Below are 19,766 nucleotides of genomic sequence, written 5' to 3'. Positions count from 1 at the left end.
ATAATGCCTAAAATCATATAAATACCGAGTATGTAAAATTTCAACCATAACACATGTATCTGAATTATAACGTATATACAAAACTATTAGTAAAATCCAAACTTCAGTTTAGATTTTAATTTGATATTTTTAAAAATAAATAAAAGTGAGCACTAAACTTGTAATTTACCCTTAGAGTTTTGTTAGCTCTATTCTGCTTCATACAAACCTGAGATATCTTTTGCTTCTTCCTTAACAAAACCCACAGCACTAAGACCAAAAGGCTTTCTATGGCAGTAGTTTCAAGTGCTCATTCGAATATCATCTCCAAAACCTTCCTTTTTCACCACATTAATGGTTTTAAACGCTTCTCTTTTTGCTTACCCTTTTCTTCCTCTTCTGCTGCTTCTCTTTCTTCTAAGAAAAAATGCAGACAACCCGTGGCTTCCTCCGTGTTAGAGCTTGGTGGTATCAAAATTGCTAAAGATGGTACCAAAATGTTATATTTTTTGAATTTGGATTTTGCTGTGATGCTTCTATTGACTTTTATTTGAACTGGGTCATTTGAGTTTTCGCTGATATTGCAGTTTAACTAGACGAGCCTTTGTATTATTGCATTTTTCTTCTCTAGTATCAGTAAATATTTATGAGTAATGGGTATTCTCCCGTTAGTTTAATCTAATTTGGAGCCACCAAAATATGCCCTTTGGGCTTTGTGTGTTCAAGTTTATGTGTATTTGTTTGATATGATTTTTTTAATGGAAGATGTTTATAAGATGGTTAATCCTAGTGGATTGCAGCCGTATAGGTGTATGTTAAACGACTGAAAATTTTCTGCAATGGGAACTATTGTTGAACCTTTTTTCTCTCTTTTTTTGTCGGTTTAGATATTTTTATAGTATATGCTTCCATTTTTTTCCTGGTGAGTTTTGATTCATGAACTTACGTGTATTAATTTTTTAGAATTGACTTAGTATTTATTGGATGGTGGGATTTGTAGATGTGGTGAGGGATGACCCGACAAACAATGTTCCGGACTCAATTTTCTCGAAACTGGGAATGCAGCTCCACAGAAGGAATAACCACCCTCTTGGGATTCTAAAGAATGGCATATATGAGTATTTTGATAGTAACTACCTGAGTATGTTCGATAAGTTTGATGATCTTTGCCCAATTGTTTCAGTTAAACAGGTAAAATGTGGTCCACTGCTCCTTGGATTTTCTTTTCCTCTTGGAAAATACTATGGGATGGAAAATGAATAGTTTTTAAGTTTCGATATTTCTGTATATTTAGTCCTATGCACTGCTTTAGAATAGGTGGCAAAATGCGTCAAAATTTGTCTCTGTGAACTATTGTAGAATGTAGATAACAGATGCTTGTCTGCTTGTGTATTACCTTATGGGTTTCATATGTTACCATGTAATCTTGAATCTCTCTGTATGTATTCGTCTGTAGATTACTCCATGTGTGAGAAAAATAGTTTTTGATCTACTACTATTTTGAGGTTATAGACTTTTTTTTCCGTAATAGTGCTTGGAAATGAAGAAACTTTTTGTCATCTGTCTGATAAATTAATTTAGTTGCCTTAGTTATCTTACAATATATGTTGGATCATTGGACAAGTTTTTGACAATATTTATTTGTTTATGATGTAAATTTTTTTTCTTCCAGAATTTTGATGATGTGCTGGTGCCTGCTGATCATGTAAGCAGGAGCTATAATGATACATATTATGTTGATTCTCAAACTGTGCTAAGGTGTCATACAAGTGCTCATCAGGCAAAGCTGTTGAGAAAGGGACACACTCATTTCCTTGTAACCGGCGATGTTTACCGTAGAGATTCTATAGATTCTACCCATTACCCTGTGTTTCATCAGGTTTCATTTTGACTATAGCATTTTAAGATTACCTCCTAGGTTATCATGTTAAGTCCACATGTGCAGCTCAACCATGTTGGTCCACATTATAAAGAACTTTGATTACATGTAAAATTAATTTTAAGATGGTTATGTTCATAATTCATGGTCATTTCCTTTTCCCCTCTAAAAGTGTATGCCCCTTTACTTTGCAGATGGAAGGGGTTCGTGTTTTTACTCCAGATAATTGGGAGGCATCAGGTTTAGATCCAATATCATATGCAGCTGAAGACTTAAAGAAAAGTCTAGAAGGCCTAGCTCGTCACTTATTTGGTATCTTTTAGATTCAAAGTTTTATTGTGGGATTACAAGTTTTTAAAATGATTATGGATATCTTCCACAATGAGTGTACTATTGGCTTCGGCAAAAATCATATTGCATATTGAATCAAGATCTTTATTTACATCTTGAATGCGCTATTGGTTTTGGCAAGGATAGGGAACTTTTGTGACAAAAAATCATTGCAAATTTCTCCTTCTTTTCTTGAGTTACCGTAGAGATTTTTATACTTGTATTGTGCAATCTATGAAATATTTTAAGGAAAGAAGTATTTAACTAGCAGCTATAAATTTTTATCACCTTTATGAAGTTATCACTAACAGTCTGCACTGTAAATACTGCAAAATGCAAATTAGCCTAAACTTGTTAACATTCCAGGTGCTGTGGAGATGCGTTGGATCGATACCTATTTCCCGTTTACCAATCCTTCCTATGAACTTGAAATCTATTTTAAGGTATTCTCTTTGTCCTTTTTATAAAATAGTGTTAGTATTTCTTTAAGCTTGAGTTATTTAGTTGGAGTATTTTGAGCAGAATTTTGCCTTTTTTTACTTGCTTGAGTTGTTACTGGGTGAACAGTATGCTTACTGTTGTAATCTTAAATTCTATTGAGCTAAATTATGATATGGATGTTTCTGATACCTTAACTACATTTTTGTAGTCTGGGTTTTAGTCCTCACTTCTACTTTGATTGTTCTATTTGAATCACTTTAAGTTAATTACTATTACATGTGGTAACTTTAGCACCGAGTATAACTTACCAGCAACGTACAACTTTCAGGAGAAATGGATGGAGGTTTTGGGTTGTGGTGTGATGGAGCAAGAAATATTGAAAAGTAATGGTAGATCAGACAGTGTTGCTTGGGCCTTTGGACTTGGATTGGAGCGGTTAGCGATGGTTTTATTTGACATTCCAGATATTCGGCTTTTCTGGTCAAATGATGAGCGCTTTACCTCACAGGTAGTTTCTGAATATGGCTCCTTGATTTGAATGTTCAATTTGTGGAATCCAATGTAGTATCTCCACCAAATTCTGATTAAGCTATCTGATTGCAGTTTTCCGAAGGCCAAATGGGAGTCAAGTTTAAACCGATTTCAAAGGTCTATAAATTAAGCAAATAATTTCATTTAATCCTTCTGCAGTAGATTTTTTTTAATTGTTTAATATCTTTTACAGAAGCATGACTTGGCACCTCAATTGTTTTTGCAGTATCCTCCATGTTATAAAGACATGAGTTTTTGGATCAACGAATCATTTACAGAGAACAACTTATGTGAAGTTATTAGAGGAATAGCTGGGGATCTTGTTGAAGAGGTAAGCAATTTAAATTTTGTCCAGAGATATCATCCGAATATACAATCAAGTTCCATCTATATCACTATATGTTAAGGTTGCTCCACTGAATGTTGTATATGGTATGTATTATCAGTTTATAAATATTACAACTTATCGAAATAACAGAAGATGGTGTTAACTGAGATAAGTGTGCTTGATTGGCTCCTTTATATCCTTTATAGACAGTGAAACACCAATAACTGATTTCATGCCGATGTGAATTTATAATAAATGTTGGCTGATTTCTATTTTTGTTCTTAATATGACTTTTAGGTAGGCTGTATGAAACACTTTAGGAGTACCTGGTGGGAATTAATACTTATGTCGATTGAGGTTTTTTATCTTATAAAATGACTTGTTGGGGATTTCCTTTAAAGAAGGGCAGGAAGTTTTTGAAGACCATATAATGAGGATGGAGTTGTTAGGAGTTCCTCGGGATTCCTGAGTGTTGGTGACTGGTTGTTTAAGGTTGTTATCTTCGTTATTCAAATGTCTCATTTGAAAATGATCTCTTGGAATGTTAGGGGACTGGGGAAATCAGAAAAAGTACGAGCTGTTGCTAGATTAGTCACCAGAGTTAAACCTACCTTTCTGCTTTTGCAGGAAACTAAACTGAATAAGTTCCAGAATGGTTTTTGGAGGAAATTGGGAGGTACTTGGTTGAAAGGAAAATGCTGTCAGCCAGCAGTTGGATCTGCAGGGGGCTTAATTTGTTTGTGGAATGATAATTTCTTTGAAGTCACTAGGGAATTTTATCATAATAGATTTATTGCTTTATCAGGGAAATTTAAGGCTAGTAATTTTGATTGTGTTATTATTAACGTATATGGTCCGGCAGTAGAGGCTGATAAGGAGGTTTTCTTCAGGGAGCTGAGCAGTTTTGTGCATACTCTAGAATTGCCAGTGTGTGTAGGGGGGATTTCAACGCCTACCTCGATCCAGAGGAGAAAATTGGAGTGGCTCAAAATTGGCATTCTTTGGATATTTTTAACGCTTTTGTACAGGGTTTTAATTTTGTGGATTTACCTTTAGTTGGAGGGAGGTTTACTTGGTGCAATAATAGGGAGTTTTCAACTTGGATAAGATTAGATTGGTTTTTATTAACGGACAACTTCTTCCAGAATTTTCCGAAAGCAATTCAAAAGCTGTTATCTAAATCCCTATCCGATCATAATCCTTTGTTGCTTGAAGAAGATTGTACAGAATGGGGTCCTAAACCTTTTCGGTTTTTCAACTATCTGTTAGAAGAAGATGGGTTTGATGGGGTGATTCGAAACTCGATTTATAATTTGAAAACGTAGAATGGTCGACGGGGTTTGCTTAGCATATTACAAGGAACAAAGAAAGCAATAAAAAACTGGCCAAACACAAATCAGAAGGGGTTTTCGGAGGAGATTTCTGTTGTGGAAACAAGGATACATGAGTTGGAATTGAGGTCTCAAGGTGGTGGCATTTCTGCTCAGGACAGGGAGCAGCTTCTGCGTTGGAGGAATGATTTGTGGAATTTGCACAGGAAGGAGGAAAGTATTTGGCTACAGAAGTCAAGACAAAAGTGGATAACGAATGGGGATAGAAATACCAGATTCTTCCACTTATGTGCTTTGAATAAGAGCAGAGTAAATGCAATTTCGTCCTTGAAAGTGGCGGGTGTTGAGGTTACTGATCCGGACCAGATTAGAGTTGCTATTTCAGATTTTTTTAAGCGTAGTTACAATGACAAGTCAACTCTGGAGGTGGACGAAATTAATCTGAACTTCGCCAAATTAACAGATGATCAAATGGAAGGTTTAGAGGCTGCTTTTTCGAAAAAGGAAGTGTGGGAGGCTATCTTCTATTCGGACAGTGCGAAGGCACCTGGTCCGGATGGATTTACTATGGGATTTTTTAAAAAATTCTGGCCTTTAATGAAGGAGAATATTATGAAATTTGTTCAAGATTTTCACAAAGGTAGGCAATGGGAGAATGGGGTTAATCATTCTTTCATTTCTCTAATCCCCAAAAAACTGAATCCAGAGGTAATTGAAGATTTTAGACCCATAAGTCTTGTTGGCAGCATTTATAAAATAATTTCTAAAGTGCTTTCGAAAAGGCTAGTTTCAGTTATTAATGACATTGTTAGCCCATCGCAATTTGCCTTCATTCCGGGAAGACAATTGCTTGATTGTGCTCTTTTGGCTAATGAAGGCATTGAGTATTGGAGGAAAAGGGGGAGGCGTGGAGTAGTCTTCAAAGTTGATTTCCGAAGGGCATATGATTCAATTGAATGGCCAATTTTACTGAGATTAATGAAGGTTATGGGCTTTAGGGATAAATGGATTTCTTGGATTGATCGTTGCATTTCTACAGCCTCTATCTCGGTGTTAGTGAATGGATCTCCTACGAAGGAATTTCACATTACTAAAGGGTTGAGACAAGGATGCAATCTGTCCCCTCTTCTGTTCAATTTAGTTGGGGAACTTTTAAACTTAATGTTGATCAAGGCTGCGGATTTAGGCCTTTTCCAAGGGTTCAGAATCGGTAGGGATGGTAATACCTTCCATTTGACCCATCTACAGTTTGCAGATGATCTAATTTTATTCTGCAGTGATTCACCGATGCAGATCTTAAATATTAGGAGAGTTTTGAGGGTTTTCAGTGTTATGTCGGGGCTGCATTTAAATTTGTCAAAGAGCACTTTGTATGGCGTCAATTTAGGGGTTGATAGGATTAAGGATTGGGCTAAGGAAGCGGGTTGTGGAGTGGGGTCTTTCCCAATGACGTACCTCGGTTTACCGATTGGTTCAAGTAGGAATTCTATAGGTTTGTGGGAATCGGTAATCTAACTTTTCATTAGAAGACTAGCGGGTTGGAAAGCTAATTCTTTATCGATGGCTGGTAGACTTGTGTTGGTTAAATCTATGTTGTCTTCTTTGCCGATTTTTTTTCTCTCTATTTTCAAAATTCCAGGAAAGGTGACTCATAAATTAAATTCGTTGATGGCTAACTTTCTTTGGGGAGAAAATCAATCTAAGAATCGAATTCACTGGGTGAATTGGAATTTGGTGTGTAAGCCTTTTGAAGAGGGAGGGTTGGGAATCCTTGATATCAGGTTGATGAATAGAGCCTTGCTTGGGAAATGGGTTTGGAAATTCGCAAATGAGAAAAACAGTCAGTGGAAGAAAATGATATGTTGTAAAAATAATGTTAGCAACTTATCTCTTGCATTATCTCTTGCATTATCACAGGCTGCTTCACCTATAGATTCTTGGGTATGGAGGGGTATTTTGAATAATTATGTTAAAGATGATACGATGGGAGAGTGTTTGAGAACAAATTCCAAGATCCAATTGGGGAATGGTAGGTCGATTGCCTTCTGGACTGATGTTTGGGTGAATATTTCCTAGGATTTTTGCTTTGTCGACGAATAAACGGGGGCTTGTAGCCGAGTTTGGTGGTTTTCATAATAATGTTTGGGTTTGGAATATTCATTTAAGAAGAAACCTATGTGACTGGGAATTGGAGCAGTGGATTACTCTTATGTCTTTGCTCGATAATATTGCGGTTTCCGGTTCTTTGGAAGATTTTCTTGCTTGGTCGGGGAATGGGGCTGGTTTGTTCTCAGTCAAGTCTTATAGACAGACGTTGTCGAGCAATTCTGAATGCAAGTTTGAGTGGAAGAAATGGGTGTGGACAGGTTTGGCTCCTCCTAGAGTCCAAACCTTTCTGTGGCAGGTTTGCCATCGTAAATTGGCAGTCCGAGTGGAGTTGAAGAAAAGGGGAATCCCTTTGGATAATGTTCTTTGTCCGTTGTGTGGTTATCATGAGGAAACAGTAGAGCACCTATTCTTATTGTGTTCTGTTGCAAGAGAAATTTGGAATAAACTACTAAAGTTATGGGATATTTCTACTGCTTTGCCTCAAGATCCCATTTCCCTCCTCTGTTCTTGGGCAAACCTACGGCAGAATTCTATTATTTGGAGGTTTATCCCGGCTGTCGTCTTATGGTCAATTTGGAAGGCTAGAAACTTGGTGGTGCTTGACAACGGAAATTTGGACAACACAGCTCTTTTTTTCTTCATTAGACTTAGGTTGGCTAAATGGTACCTTGCGAAATACCCTACAGCATGTTTGCAGACTGATCTGCTAGTAGGGGATCCATCGCGGGCTGATAAGTTTCAACAACCGTCTTGTTCAAAGAAGGTTATTGGTTGGTCACCTCCACCATCGGATATGTTTAAATTTAACGTGGATGGGGCAGTTACAAGTGATGGGCTGAGAGGTGGAATTAGAGGTATTTTAAGAGATTCAAACAGCTCGACCTTAGCCACTTTCTCTACAGCAGTAGGGTCTACTCTTCCTATTCTGGCAGAACTAAAAGCGATTAAGGAGGGAATTGATTTTTTCTATTCATCGGGTTGGTGTAAGAAGGGAAGACTTATTATCGAAAGTGATTCAAAAAGTGCAGTGGATTGGATTAAGAACCAACAACCTGCCCCTACTTCCTTGCGGGATCTGGTACAGGAAATTGGGGCTCTTATTTATGCTTTGAGCGCTGTTCTTAGATGGATTCCTAGGAGCTGTAATATGGAGGCTAATAAGTTAGCTAAGCAGGGGATTGGTTGATTGTCTGTAGATTTTTGGTTTGTATGTTTTGTGTTTTCTCGGGCAAAGCACAAGCTTTGAGTCTGTAAGGGTGGTGGTAGTTTTGTAAGAGGTAAACCAATCAGGTATCTAAATTGGTTTACCCCAAGTCAGTGGTGTTGGTTATGGTTGTTTTTGGGTGTCTTCTGTTTTTCGGTTTTTGAAGGGGTGTTTTTCTGGTTGTATCTTATTTAATTTCAGGTGTTGAATAAATTTCTAAGGCACTCTTTTCCTCCTTCCACTGATTAAGGAGCTTGGTTATAAGCTCCTATAATCAAGAAGGGGGTTTTTAATGAGGCTTACAATTCTTATAAAAAAAAATCTTATAAAAAGGAAATTCACTCTGTCAAATGTTTTAAAAGATAGTCATGAAAGATTTTTTCCCGTAAAACAAGTTTTCGAACCTTTGGATGCTGGTCTTATTTTTTTTTCTCCTTTTCATCATAGCTTTACATACATGATATTGTGATTTCATGATTAAATATATCATCTCTGTGTCTTTGATAGCAATTACAAGCATTTAAAATCCCTTACATATAGGCCAGTTGAGGGTACTAGTGTATCTGCTAAAATGTTCGATTGATGCTCTAAGCATATTTTAAATTGGAAATGGAAAGGTCTTAATGCACCACATCAACAGGTCAATTTTGTACATGATTCAGAGTTTATACATGTTTAGCTTTAAGTAAAACGAGAATGCTCACCCGATGTCTTTCAACTATCATAATACGATGCATTTGTGGGCCTTTTTTTTTATAGGAGTTTGATAAATACTTTGTTTCGACACTACCAGGTGAGTTTGATAGATAACTTTACCAACAAGAAAGGAATGACAAGTCATTGTTATCGGATTGCATACCGATCCATGGAGCGTTCACTCACGGATGAGGAGATTAACAACATGCAGGTACTAATGCTTAGTGTTGGTGATGTTACTAATATTTTAGTTTTGAAGTGTTGTTTCAAAGTAAAACGACATGATAAAAACATGTTTTAATTGTGAATGCAGTGGAGCGTTCGAGAACAGGTGCAGACAAAGTTAAATGTTGTTCTAAGATGAGTGTTATCGAGACGTACATCGGGTATAAACTTGTTTTTCTCTATCCAAGTTACAGGTATTACATCTTAAATTATCATACGATACAGATTTAAGTTATTTTGGTTCGATTTGCAAGGGTTTTTTTTTTTTTTTACATCGGTGAAGTCGTGGAAATTATGTAATTGTAGTGGACAAGGTATATCTTGACAATGAATTCCCTAACATCCTTTATCTGAATAATAATATTCTAATGTATGTATACATTGTCATATTGTTCTATCATATAAAGAGAAGTGTATGATACTCGACTCGTGTAAAATGGCAAATATGGTTTTCTCTGACAAAGATATGTTCATTTTATTTTTTAAGTTTTTTCAAGTACATGAAAGGGTCTTTGGAAGGTATATACTTACGAATTGCCTTGACACAAGTGTAAAAGAGTGAGAGTAATAATACTACGGTGTCCCTAATGCATTTGTGCTGCATTATACAACGGGTAAATTATACTGGTGGTCTCTTGTATTTTTGGTCTGTTCGATTTTATTTAAATATTGCTTTTGATCTTTTATATTATCGATTCGTTCGGTTTTGGTCTTTCTACTGTTAACTCCTGTTAGTCCAGTAACGGAAGCCAAACTTGGCAATTAAAAAAATAAAAATAACCCAGAAGAAGAAGAATCAACCGGGTTTCTTAGATGATGAGGACTGCCATTCTTATGGGGTGATCCCATTAATTCCATGAAAACACCTTTGGTTTAGCAGGTAATTGTTATAACCCTCGTGCGAACACCACCCTTGCCTCATTCACTCCAATTCCTTATCCTATAAATGCCACAAATTATATTACACCATCTTGTTCCCATCAAAATTTATCCTTGTACGTTATCTGTCTTCTTCTTCGATTCTCTCTTTTGGAATTTCCTTGAAATGAAAATATTAATGGGTAAACTATTGTTTAGTACCTAAATTATTAATTTTGTTTAACTTTAGTACATAAATTTTGATTTTTTTATAATCATACCTGATATTTATTTTTTTATTTTACTTTAGTACCCAGAAGGACTGATGTGTAATTATTTTCTTTTTTCTAAATTCCACGCGTGCTTCCATTTTAGACACATTAATAATATCATTTATTATTAATATTTTATTTCCCTTGTTAGCTTAAGAAAGCCCCCCCCCTGCCGGGGTCAAAGATGGAATTCCAACAACTGCTAGAGAACGACGGTTCACTGGTGATGACAATCACCAGAGATTGCAAAGAAACACGAGGCAGCACCTCTCTGCAGTGACGGCTCACCGGTGATAACAATCATGCTAGAAAACAACTGTTTAACACGGATGGAACTAAGCGGCAGCTTCCCAATCATCTCCCATGAAGGCTGATTCTTCCACGTTCCCCACCTACGGACAACAAACTAGCACAAAGAAAAATCGCTGCTTCTCTTGCATTTCCTGGAAGTCTTTCTACATCGGCCATATGATCCCGCCTCTCTCCGTCCATGATCAGCTCCAGCTCGGTCACAACTATTTCGTCCTCCCAAAACAATTTTTCTAGTCAGTCTTATCGTTCGCCACCATTGCCTCCTTCGCCAACGACGCTCAGTCGAGGAATGCGGTATTGAAGAGAGCAGCAGCTTGCCGACCTTTCATATCTCAAAGAAAACCCTTCTATCTAATAATAATATTCTTCTCCTTCCTGCAATGGCCGATGCAACAGCGCTTGTTGATGTCCCCGCGAAGTCAAGAAACAATGGCAGAAGAGCCCTGAAACAAAAAATCCCTTCATATTCACCAAATGAAGCTATTATATTTTGGCTCAAAATCTCTCTCTGGCTTCTCCCGTTCCTTCTGCAATGGAAGCCGACGACAACTCCAAAGAGAATCACGAGACACTTTCTGGAACTCTCGTTTCTCCCAAGAGAGGGAAGGCTGCCGGGAAAGGGAAACATAACACTCTCGAGAAAGAGTTGCATTAAATGTAAAGTTGCTGATGAGCTTGACGGTAGAAAGCAGAGGGTTGACCCTTAATATTTAACATTTCACATGTAATGATGACGTGGATCATTAAAACATGCGTTGAACATAAAAACGCCACGGAAGAATAATTTTACGTCAGAATTTTCGTCAAGTTTTTAGCAGCGACATATTAGAGTGAAATAAAAAGTACATATAAATATAATATTTAACAAAAAAAAACTTAAATATTAAAATGGAACAAAAGTGATATTTTAAATATTGTACTTATAGTTTAGCCAATATTAATTGTTAATGGTTGAGGTTCCTTTTGTGTCAAAAACTTTTCCTTTCTCCATAACTCGTCGTTACAAAATTAAGAACTTTGTATTGTTTGATTATTGGATTTTGTATGAAACTGAATGAACCTATTCAATTTTCAAGCCTTTTAAGTTGGATTTAAGGTTTAGAATATAATTTTGTTCGCCATTAAAGTCTCAACACTTTGGTACTATTAGTCTATGGTTTTGATTAGTAAATGTTATTGAATTGGAGAAGAAAGAATTTGTGGTTTAATGATTCAATTGAGTTGATGATGGATTATGAAAGATTTTATGTTTTTTTATCATTTCTATATTTGATTGAAGTCGAAAATCAATTGTTAAAGCTATAAGGACCTATTCGGCTATTATTAAAAAATTTAGGGTTTGAGATGAAAATTTATTTTGAGTTTTGTCATGAAGGATTAAGTGTTAGCTGGCTTTAAAATTAAAGATATATTATGGGGGATCAATTCGACAATTTAAAAAAAATAAGGGATGGATGTGTAAATGTTGTTTGATGATGAAAATGATTAGGAAATGAAGTTATCTTCAAAAATGGATTGTTTGAAGCTTGAATCTTAAGATTAAGATTGAAGGATTAATTCGACTATAAAGGAGAATTTTAGTAAAAAATTTATTTTGAGTGTTGAGATGAATTGTTATCATTCAAGCTTCATTTGTAATAGTTGAAATATTAAAAGAGAGAAAACAAAAACTTTGGTGGAATTATATAATCCAGAGTTAATTTAAAGTATAGAAAGTTTATAAACTTCGAATATATATTTTTTGAATTCTTTAGAGATTTTTTGTATTTGATTAATGGGTATGGTTAGAATTAAATTCTGACATGTATTTTGAATTTTGTGTGTTTTATAGCTGATGTGCCTTAAGCATCTAAGTTTAGATGTGAGGGGAATAAAAAGGGAATGAAAAAAGAATAAGTTTGAAGGTGTATTTTAAATTCATCATTTTTCGTTAAAAAATTAACAATTGTCTGAGTTGGATATTAATCTACTAACAATTATATGATAAAATCATATTTTAATGATGTCTACTAATATCGTTGTTGCTTTCAAGCATTGTCTTAACGACATAAAATTTTAAGCACTAACTTGACGACATAAAATTTTAAGCACTAGCTTGACGACATAATCTAAACGAAGAGTCAATCCACAAAATACAACTCAAGTGATTCTGGAATCATATTTTATCATATCTCAGTCTACATGTTAACTTCAAACTTCGGCAACCACAATTTTTAACGAAAAAGGACGGTTTTAAAATATATGAACAGTCGAGTGACCATTTTATAACTTTTAATAGTTGAAGTATTCAACAAAACAATGTCCTATAATCCAAGACCATTTTAAATTTTTTAATAGTCGAATGACTCAATAAAATAATATCCTATGCCAAGAGGACCATTTGTCTACATTACCAAAAAAAAAAAAAAGTGGGAAAAAAATTGCTAAAATGGTACTTTCACACCTGATCAAACTATTATAAACTTCACCAACTTCCTACCTTTTCTTCACCATTTTTCCCCTCATCTCCATTTCTCGTCTTTTTCCTCTGAAAAAAATATACAATATACAATGGATCCAGTGAAACACTTGGGGCAATGCCTCCCTCGAATACGTCGATCCCGAAATCCACGATCTCATCGAGAAGGAGAAGCGCCGCCAATGTCTCGGAATCGAGCTAATAGCCTCCGAGAATTTCACTTCCTTCACCGTCATCGAAGCCCTCGACAGTGCCCTTACCAATAAGTACTCCGAGGGCATGCCCGACAACCGTTACTACAGGGGGCAACTAATTCATCGATGAGATCGAAAACCTCTACAAATTGTTCGTCAACAGTTTGGGAGAAAGTTTGTTTAGGTTTGTTTATTTATTAAATTAACAAACACAGTAAAGATTTTGAGTTCGTTTAATTAATTAAACGAACATAAATAGAAAGTTCATTCGTTTATTTATGTTTGTGAACGTTCGATAATATGTTTGTTCATTTATATTCGTTAATTAATGTCCATTCATTTTATGTTCGTTTACATTTGTTTATTGTGTTCATTTATATTCATTCATGTTTGTTTACGTTCATTTCCTACGTCTATATTCGTTTACATCTTTTTGTTTATTTTTTTTTATGTTCGTTTATTATTTAAATGAACAAACACGAACAAACTACATTCCTTAACAAACAAACATGAACAAAATTACACAGTTACATTAATATTTTAATTTTAATTTCATCAATACTTCGACGTTTTTATCAACTTTTAATGACATGACAATAAAAAATTAAATTATATTTTATATAAAAATAATGCCAATCGTGTAAAAAAGTTAAAAAGTATCAAAACATATGATGAAATTAAAACTTAGATAAACTACACGGTTGGTACTCCAACTATAACTTTTGTTCTATTTTAATCACCAAACTATTATATTTTTTCAAAATCATATTTAACATTATATTAGGTGACATATCTTACGGTGATGCTGAGGCATCAGCATTTAATTCTTTAAAGATAAGAGCAAGAGCAACATAGGTCAAAAGCTTACCTTGCCAATATAAATATTAGATTGTAACATGTAGGAAATCTTGAACAAACTACATAATGTAGTTTGCATAAGTCTAGCACAAAAACGAAATCGAATTAACTGCATCATCAAATCTATAAGCAAAGATTTTGATGCAAGTACCTAGTAACCAGAATCCCTATCACCACGGAAGCCACCATTACCACCAAACGACCGAGGTCCGGGAGGCCTTTCATTCGCATAACTCACTCGAATATTTCGTCCATTGAGTTCCTGCAGTTTCGGTTCAAAGGAATCAAAATACAAAATTATCCAGAAACATGTTTCGTATATAAAAAACCTATTTTTCCTCACCTGACCATCCATGGCTGACAAGGCCTTGCTGGCAGATTCATCATGAGCAAAGTTTACAAAACCAAAGCCCCTAGACCTCCCAGTGTCTCTATCGATGATAATCTTAGCTGATCAACATAAATCAGAGAATGAGAACACAAAATGAAGCAAGCACTATAATAGCATCATAAAAAATTCTCAATGTTTATATGGAATCTCGGTGACAACTGTTTTGTTCAGTTCCTGTACATAAACAGCAAAACTCGCAGGCCAAAATCATTAGTCTGGTATAAAAGAAACTGTTAATAGTTTTAATTTGACCAGAGCAACACGCTCACTTGTACACAAAGAAAATGGAGATAAATTAATAAGCATTTCGATACCACACTACTCATATAGCCAGCCTAGACATGCCCAAAACAACCAATAAATGAACACTAAACACCAAACAAACACATTATCCATACTATTTCCTCAGTCTTCACTATTAGTAATAACCAAGGCTGATGAATGACCAAAAAAATACATCTCATAAATCTGCTCAACAACAAAAGGAAGCTAATATTTATGTTAGTTTAAAATAGACAAACTTATAAGAATGTCAGAAACTTAACAATATCACTAGCATTATCAATACAACTCACCTTCTGTGACATCACCAAATCCGGAAAATGCTTCCTTAAGAGTTTGATCATCAGTTCCAAATGAAAGGCCTGAGAATCATAGATTTAAGTCAAATAAAAAAATTTAAGATATTGGCATATAATCTTCAAACCAAGAATCGGATGAACAAATACCTCCGATAAAGAGCTTTTTCGTTGATGTCGACATGCAGCGAATAGAGTTAAGGATAGATGTTGCGGGAATTTGACAATTTAGCCTTAGAAGGCTTCCTAATTTGCTAGAAAATGCCATTATAGCACTTTACTGTGTCATTTTTTATTCACAACAGCAACAGCAAGAAGCACAAAACATAAACAAAATGTCATGTTAGTTGCAAGACAACCAAAACAACACATTGCAATAAAATATCCTATTAAATTATATCTATAGTTAGTTATTCACATCCCTTCTTTTAAAAATTGTTAAATATCCCGTTTCTCTTCAGTTATTAACAACCATAGACAATTTTCAAAAAAACAATAATTAGCGCAACAAAGAAAAAAAACCGTCCATGATCAACATTAAAATTTTAATGGCATGCCATTCCCAATGTTTTATTTTTTATTAATCTGTATCGAATACAAGACAGTATATGTTCGAAAGATCAATGAACGTGTATATCCCTTAATCTACCAAGGTCGCTTAGTTCTCATTCCCAATGTTTTAGGATCTACTTTGACCTAACATAAATTATTCATCTCATAAAACCACTCCAAGGACAAAGAGATAAGCTACACTAACATCAATACTAACCAAAATAAAAAGAAAATAAAACAAGACTAATTAAGGCAAAAAAACTGAAAAATATAAATCATAAACCAAAAGAAAAACAATCATCTTAACTTTAAAAAAATAAATGAACAAACAGAATGAAACCCACAAAAGTAAAAGCGATTGTATTTACCTTTAAGAAGAGAAGATGGAGAGAGAGATTCAGAAAGAATGAATTGAGCGGCTAGGGTTTAAGACTTTGAAGGAGAAGATATCATCTCCTGCATCATTTAATAGACTTGAGGCTTAAGGAGTTTTATTCCGGTACGGTGTAGATGTATTACAATTTTCACTTTATTCAGTTGTACCCCGACTGATAATTTGGTCCAATGTTGAATTTAAGTTCCACAAGGTACATTATTTGATGACTCTATTTGGAATCGGATTGGGCTCTGAACTTCTTCGGGCTTTGCATTGAACTCAAAATGTTTGAAATAAAAAAATATATATTTAGAATTTATTTTAAATAGTGTTTCAAATTTGATCTAATGCTTTTGTCTCAAGTTCAATTTTTTTTAATGATAAGATATTTAAATTTTTGTGATTATAATAAATAATATATCTCTCGCTATACAAATAATATTGATAGTTTTTTATTTATAATTATCAGTATTCGATCTATTAATCGATTAATTTGAATTGTGTATTGCAGTGGCAATGGTAACTCTCCTAAACCTATTTGTTTTATTTGTAAACGTCAAGATTCGGACTCTTAGCCTTACTTAAGAGATCTAGTGTCTCATCACACTAGACCATAATTCTCTTTTATTTTTACCTTAAACTTTACTATTTCTTTAATTTAATTTTGAATTAAGGGTTTTGAAATAAAATATTTAACCTAACATTTGAGGTGTACGTTATTCGCCGCACATAATATAACAAAATGACAAACAATCTTCAAACTCAACTTGGAGTTCCCATTAAATTAAGAAGTTTACATGAGTTACTTGTGTAACTCAGTCCATTTACGACTCATCAAATAAATTTTAGAACCATCTTTTACAGTTTACTTAATTGAATAATAGTATAAGTTTAAAATACTTTTCCTAACAAAGTTTATCAATATTTAGTTTGATTCGAGTTGAGAAAAATATGATTTTAAGCTCAAATACTTTTTAATGTATGATGATAAATAAAAATTATTATTTCGATTTTTAGAATTTTTGAAAATGTAATTAATTTCATTGTGAACAAATAGGATTTACCTTAATCTTTTGATACTAACAATTAACGCTTTAAATGAATTGTCTATCATATTTAATTTAACAATTCTTTTTACTTGTTCAGACTTCATCAATATTTTTTTTGAAATCTTAATTTCACCAAATTTTCAATTAAATCTACCTTTTAAAAATTTGTTTTGACTCGAAATCATTTTTAAGAAATTAAGAACCAAACTGAATCAACTACCTTATTATGTATCTGATTCTACAACTCATATTTTAAGGCGTTATTACATCATGCCAACATCACTTCCATATATGCAATGTATTTCATATCATGTTCATATGCGCATCACATGTCTTTCCGCATTTATATGCATTTCATATTCCATTTTGTGCTTTTGTGCATTATATAATCATACTTCGTACATGTATCATCATATCACTTTCCATAGAACATGTAAGACACAACTAAGTACTTAACAATAATCATATTTAAAAATTCATTAAGCGATTTAGTGGTAGAAGAGAGTATTATTCTTCATATGAATTCTGAGTTTGAACAGTTGTGTCTGCAGGGTGTATAGATGTTAATAACAAAGAAAGATTTTAAACAATTACTATTTTATAATCACCTCCGTATTAAAAATAATCATACTTAATATTTATCTTAAACACACCATGTAATTTATTTCATATACTTATCTATCAATTTCACATACATTCAACTATTGATTTACACTTAACAAATAATCATTTAATAAAATTCATTAAGCGATTTTAGTGGTAGAAGAGAGTATTATTCTTCATATGAATCCTGAGTTTGAACAGTTGTGTCTGCAGGGTGCATAGATGTTAATAACAAAGAAAGATTTTAAACAATTACTATTTTATAATCACCTCCGCTATTAAAAAATAATCATACTTAATATCTATCTTAAACACATACCATGTAATTTATTTCATGTACTTATCTATCAATTTCACATACATTCAACTATTGATACTTTAGACTTGGGCAAATTTATAAAAGGAATATTGAGGTTCTTCATTACATGTCTAGCGTAGAATTACCTCTGTTCCATCGACTAACAATAAAAGTTAGGTGACATAATTTATCACTGAGTATGAGAAAATATAAAGTTCATTTCTCCCCAAGGCACGAGCTTGGCATAATTCGAAATGCAAAGCGGGAAAACAATTAAAAGTTCATTAAAATGAAGATTCTTTACATATTCCTAACTACTGTTATACAAAGGAGGCTAAGTTGGAGCGTATCAGCAAGAACCTCCGAATTAGAAATTGGATCTTCTACCATTACTTCTAGATTTGGAGTTGGATCATCCACAGTTGCCTCCAGAAAAAAGGCATGGTTATTCCTCGGAGTGGCCTTCGGGTCAGGGCTCGAGAAAGAGCTTATACCAACTTCATTCAAAACGTACAAGTGTGGAGCGGCTTAAAATCAATCATCACATTGATTCACGAGAACCGACTTCTTTATATAATAAGCCTTCTTTCGTGAGTCTCAGTTCAAGTTATTGTATGGCATTTCCTCGACCAAGAAGGGACAAGTATAACCGCAACCCACACAACGCTATTAATCCTCCACTTATCGAGGTTTCTGGAGTTCCCATAAGTCTTTAGAGTTGCATATCCTCCAAACTATTACATTCTCTTTACTTAATCGTTGTTAATTTCATCACCAACTAAATATACTATATGTCAACCATGTATACTCACTATGTCGACCTAAAAATAGTCATAATCATTTTACGTCTGACACCAACATTAAAAATCCGTATATAAGTCACCATATAAAACTAAAGAAGGCTCGAACTATCTCTATCACCGACCTTTCTTACTGTTCATCATATTTTCATATCATCATTCTCCACCTCCTTCACAAACAATCATTTGCGGCTCTCCACCTAAATAGAATAAGCAAATTATCAAACACCATCATAACTCCATTTCTTCTATCAATAATATTTTTAAGTTGAAGGATAAATTAAAATATAAAAAATAAATATAGAAATTTTTATACAATTAATTTTAAATATTCACCAAACTATCGGTGAATTTTACAAAGTATTATCATCAGATTCAACACATAAAATATAAGTTGAATAAAAAAGTAAATTTCTTATATACAAAGACAAAAGGAATCCCTTTCAAGATCTCCCAAAAGACCCTTTTTTATTATTGGCGAGGCGATGCGATGCAAGAGGGTTCGTATTTGGATATCGAAGGGGCAATAATTGTTGGCTTCAAGGCAAAATGGATGAGATCGAGGATTTTTGCCCAACTCAGCAAAACATGGGAACCAAAAACACACCCCTACACAATGGGTGAAAATAATAATAAATATTAAAATATGATAAAACCTTTAAAATTATAATTATTTACATTTTTATTTTAAAATTAATATTATAATTACATTTAAAGTTTTATTAAATATACAATATACTATATTAAATATAATTTTTTAATTATATAAAAATAATTTAATTCAAATATCACAAATTATTAAAATCCTTATCAAAGAAGAATTATTTTATGTATATATATATATATATACATAAACAATTATGTTTATTTATTATAAAATTTATTTTATTTAGTTTTAAATATGTATAATTAATTAAAATTGTATATGTTAATAATTAAATTAAAAATTTATACAAGTGAACAAAAATCAAAATTATATATAAAATTAAAATCCATATATAACACTACATATTTGACCAAAATTTATACATATATTTTTTAAATAATTTACAAATTAGTATTTATAATTTTTAATTAACTAATGTCTCTAAACTCGTTATTTAAACTGAGGTAA

General features: G+C 33.5%; 2 protein-coding genes across 2 annotated transcripts; one reads left to right on the top strand and one right to left on the bottom strand.

Moving 5' to 3' along the window:
* The first annotated feature begins 230 nt into the window (after window positions 1-230).
* On the top strand, window positions 231-9,288 carry LOC120139734 (phenylalanine--tRNA ligase, chloroplastic/mitochondrial-like). The gene is made up of 10 exons (XM_039154879.1): window positions 231-468; window positions 980-1,170; window positions 1,652-1,858; window positions 2,053-2,170; window positions 2,555-2,631; window positions 2,958-3,137; window positions 3,233-3,277; window positions 3,387-3,491; window positions 8,926-9,039; window positions 9,142-9,288. Exons 1-10 carry the CDS (start codon window positions 270-272, stop codon window positions 9,190-9,192), a joined length of 1,287 nt encoding a protein of 428 aa, XP_039010810.1. The 5' UTR covers window positions 231-269; the 3' UTR covers window positions 9,193-9,288.
* Window positions 9,289-14,001: 4,713 nt separating this feature from the next.
* On the bottom strand, window positions 14,002-16,028 carry LOC120139689 (glycine-rich RNA-binding protein 2, mitochondrial-like). Its single transcript, XM_039154848.1, has 5 exons — window positions 15,895-16,028; window positions 15,125-15,254; window positions 14,972-15,040; window positions 14,349-14,455; window positions 14,002-14,267 (listed from the first exon to the last, which is right to left on the bottom strand). Exons 2-5 carry the CDS (start codon window positions 15,240-15,242, stop codon window positions 14,157-14,159), a joined length of 405 nt encoding a protein of 134 aa, XP_039010779.1. The 5' UTR covers window positions 15,243-15,254; window positions 15,895-16,028; the 3' UTR covers window positions 14,002-14,156.
* Window positions 16,029-19,766: the final 3,738 nt, after the last annotated feature.

Source organism: Hibiscus syriacus, unplaced genomic scaffold (assembly GCF_006381635.1).
Source record: "Hibiscus syriacus cultivar Baekdansim isolate YM2019G1 unplaced genomic scaffold, ASM638163v2 tig00110770_pilon, whole genome shotgun sequence".
NCBI classification, from domain to species: Eukaryota; Viridiplantae; Streptophyta; class Magnoliopsida; order Malvales; family Malvaceae; genus Hibiscus; species Hibiscus syriacus.
The sequence above is the reverse complement of the archived record's forward strand: the minus strand, read 5'-3'. Positions and strand labels throughout refer to the sequence as shown.

Excerpts from the sequence above, each read along its gene's own strand:
- LOC120139734 (XM_039154879.1), top strand. The coding sequence starts at position 270 with ATGGCAGTAGTTTCAAGTGCTCATTCGAATATCATCTCCAAAACCTTC. Across the intron at positions 469-979 it reads TATCAAAATTGCTAAAGATG|ATGTGGTGAGGGATGACCCG; the intron begins GTACCAAAATGT and ends TGGGATTTGTAG. Across the intron at positions 1,859-2,052 it reads ATTACCCTGTGTTTCATCAG|ATGGAAGGGGTTCGTGTTTT; the intron begins GTTTCATTTTGA and ends TTTACTTTGCAG.
- LOC120139689 (XM_039154848.1), bottom strand. The coding sequence starts at position 15,242 with ATGGCATTTTCTAGCAAATTAGGAAGCCTTCTAAGGCTAAATTGTCAA. Across the intron at positions 15,041-15,124 it reads GAAAAAGCTCTTTATCGGAG|GCCTTTCATTTGGAACTGAT; the intron begins GTATTTGTTCAT and ends TATGATTCTCAG. Across the intron at positions 14,456-14,971 it reads ATTTGGTGATGTCACAGAAG|CTAAGATTATCATCGATAGA; the intron begins GTGAGTTGTATT and ends TATGTTGATCAG.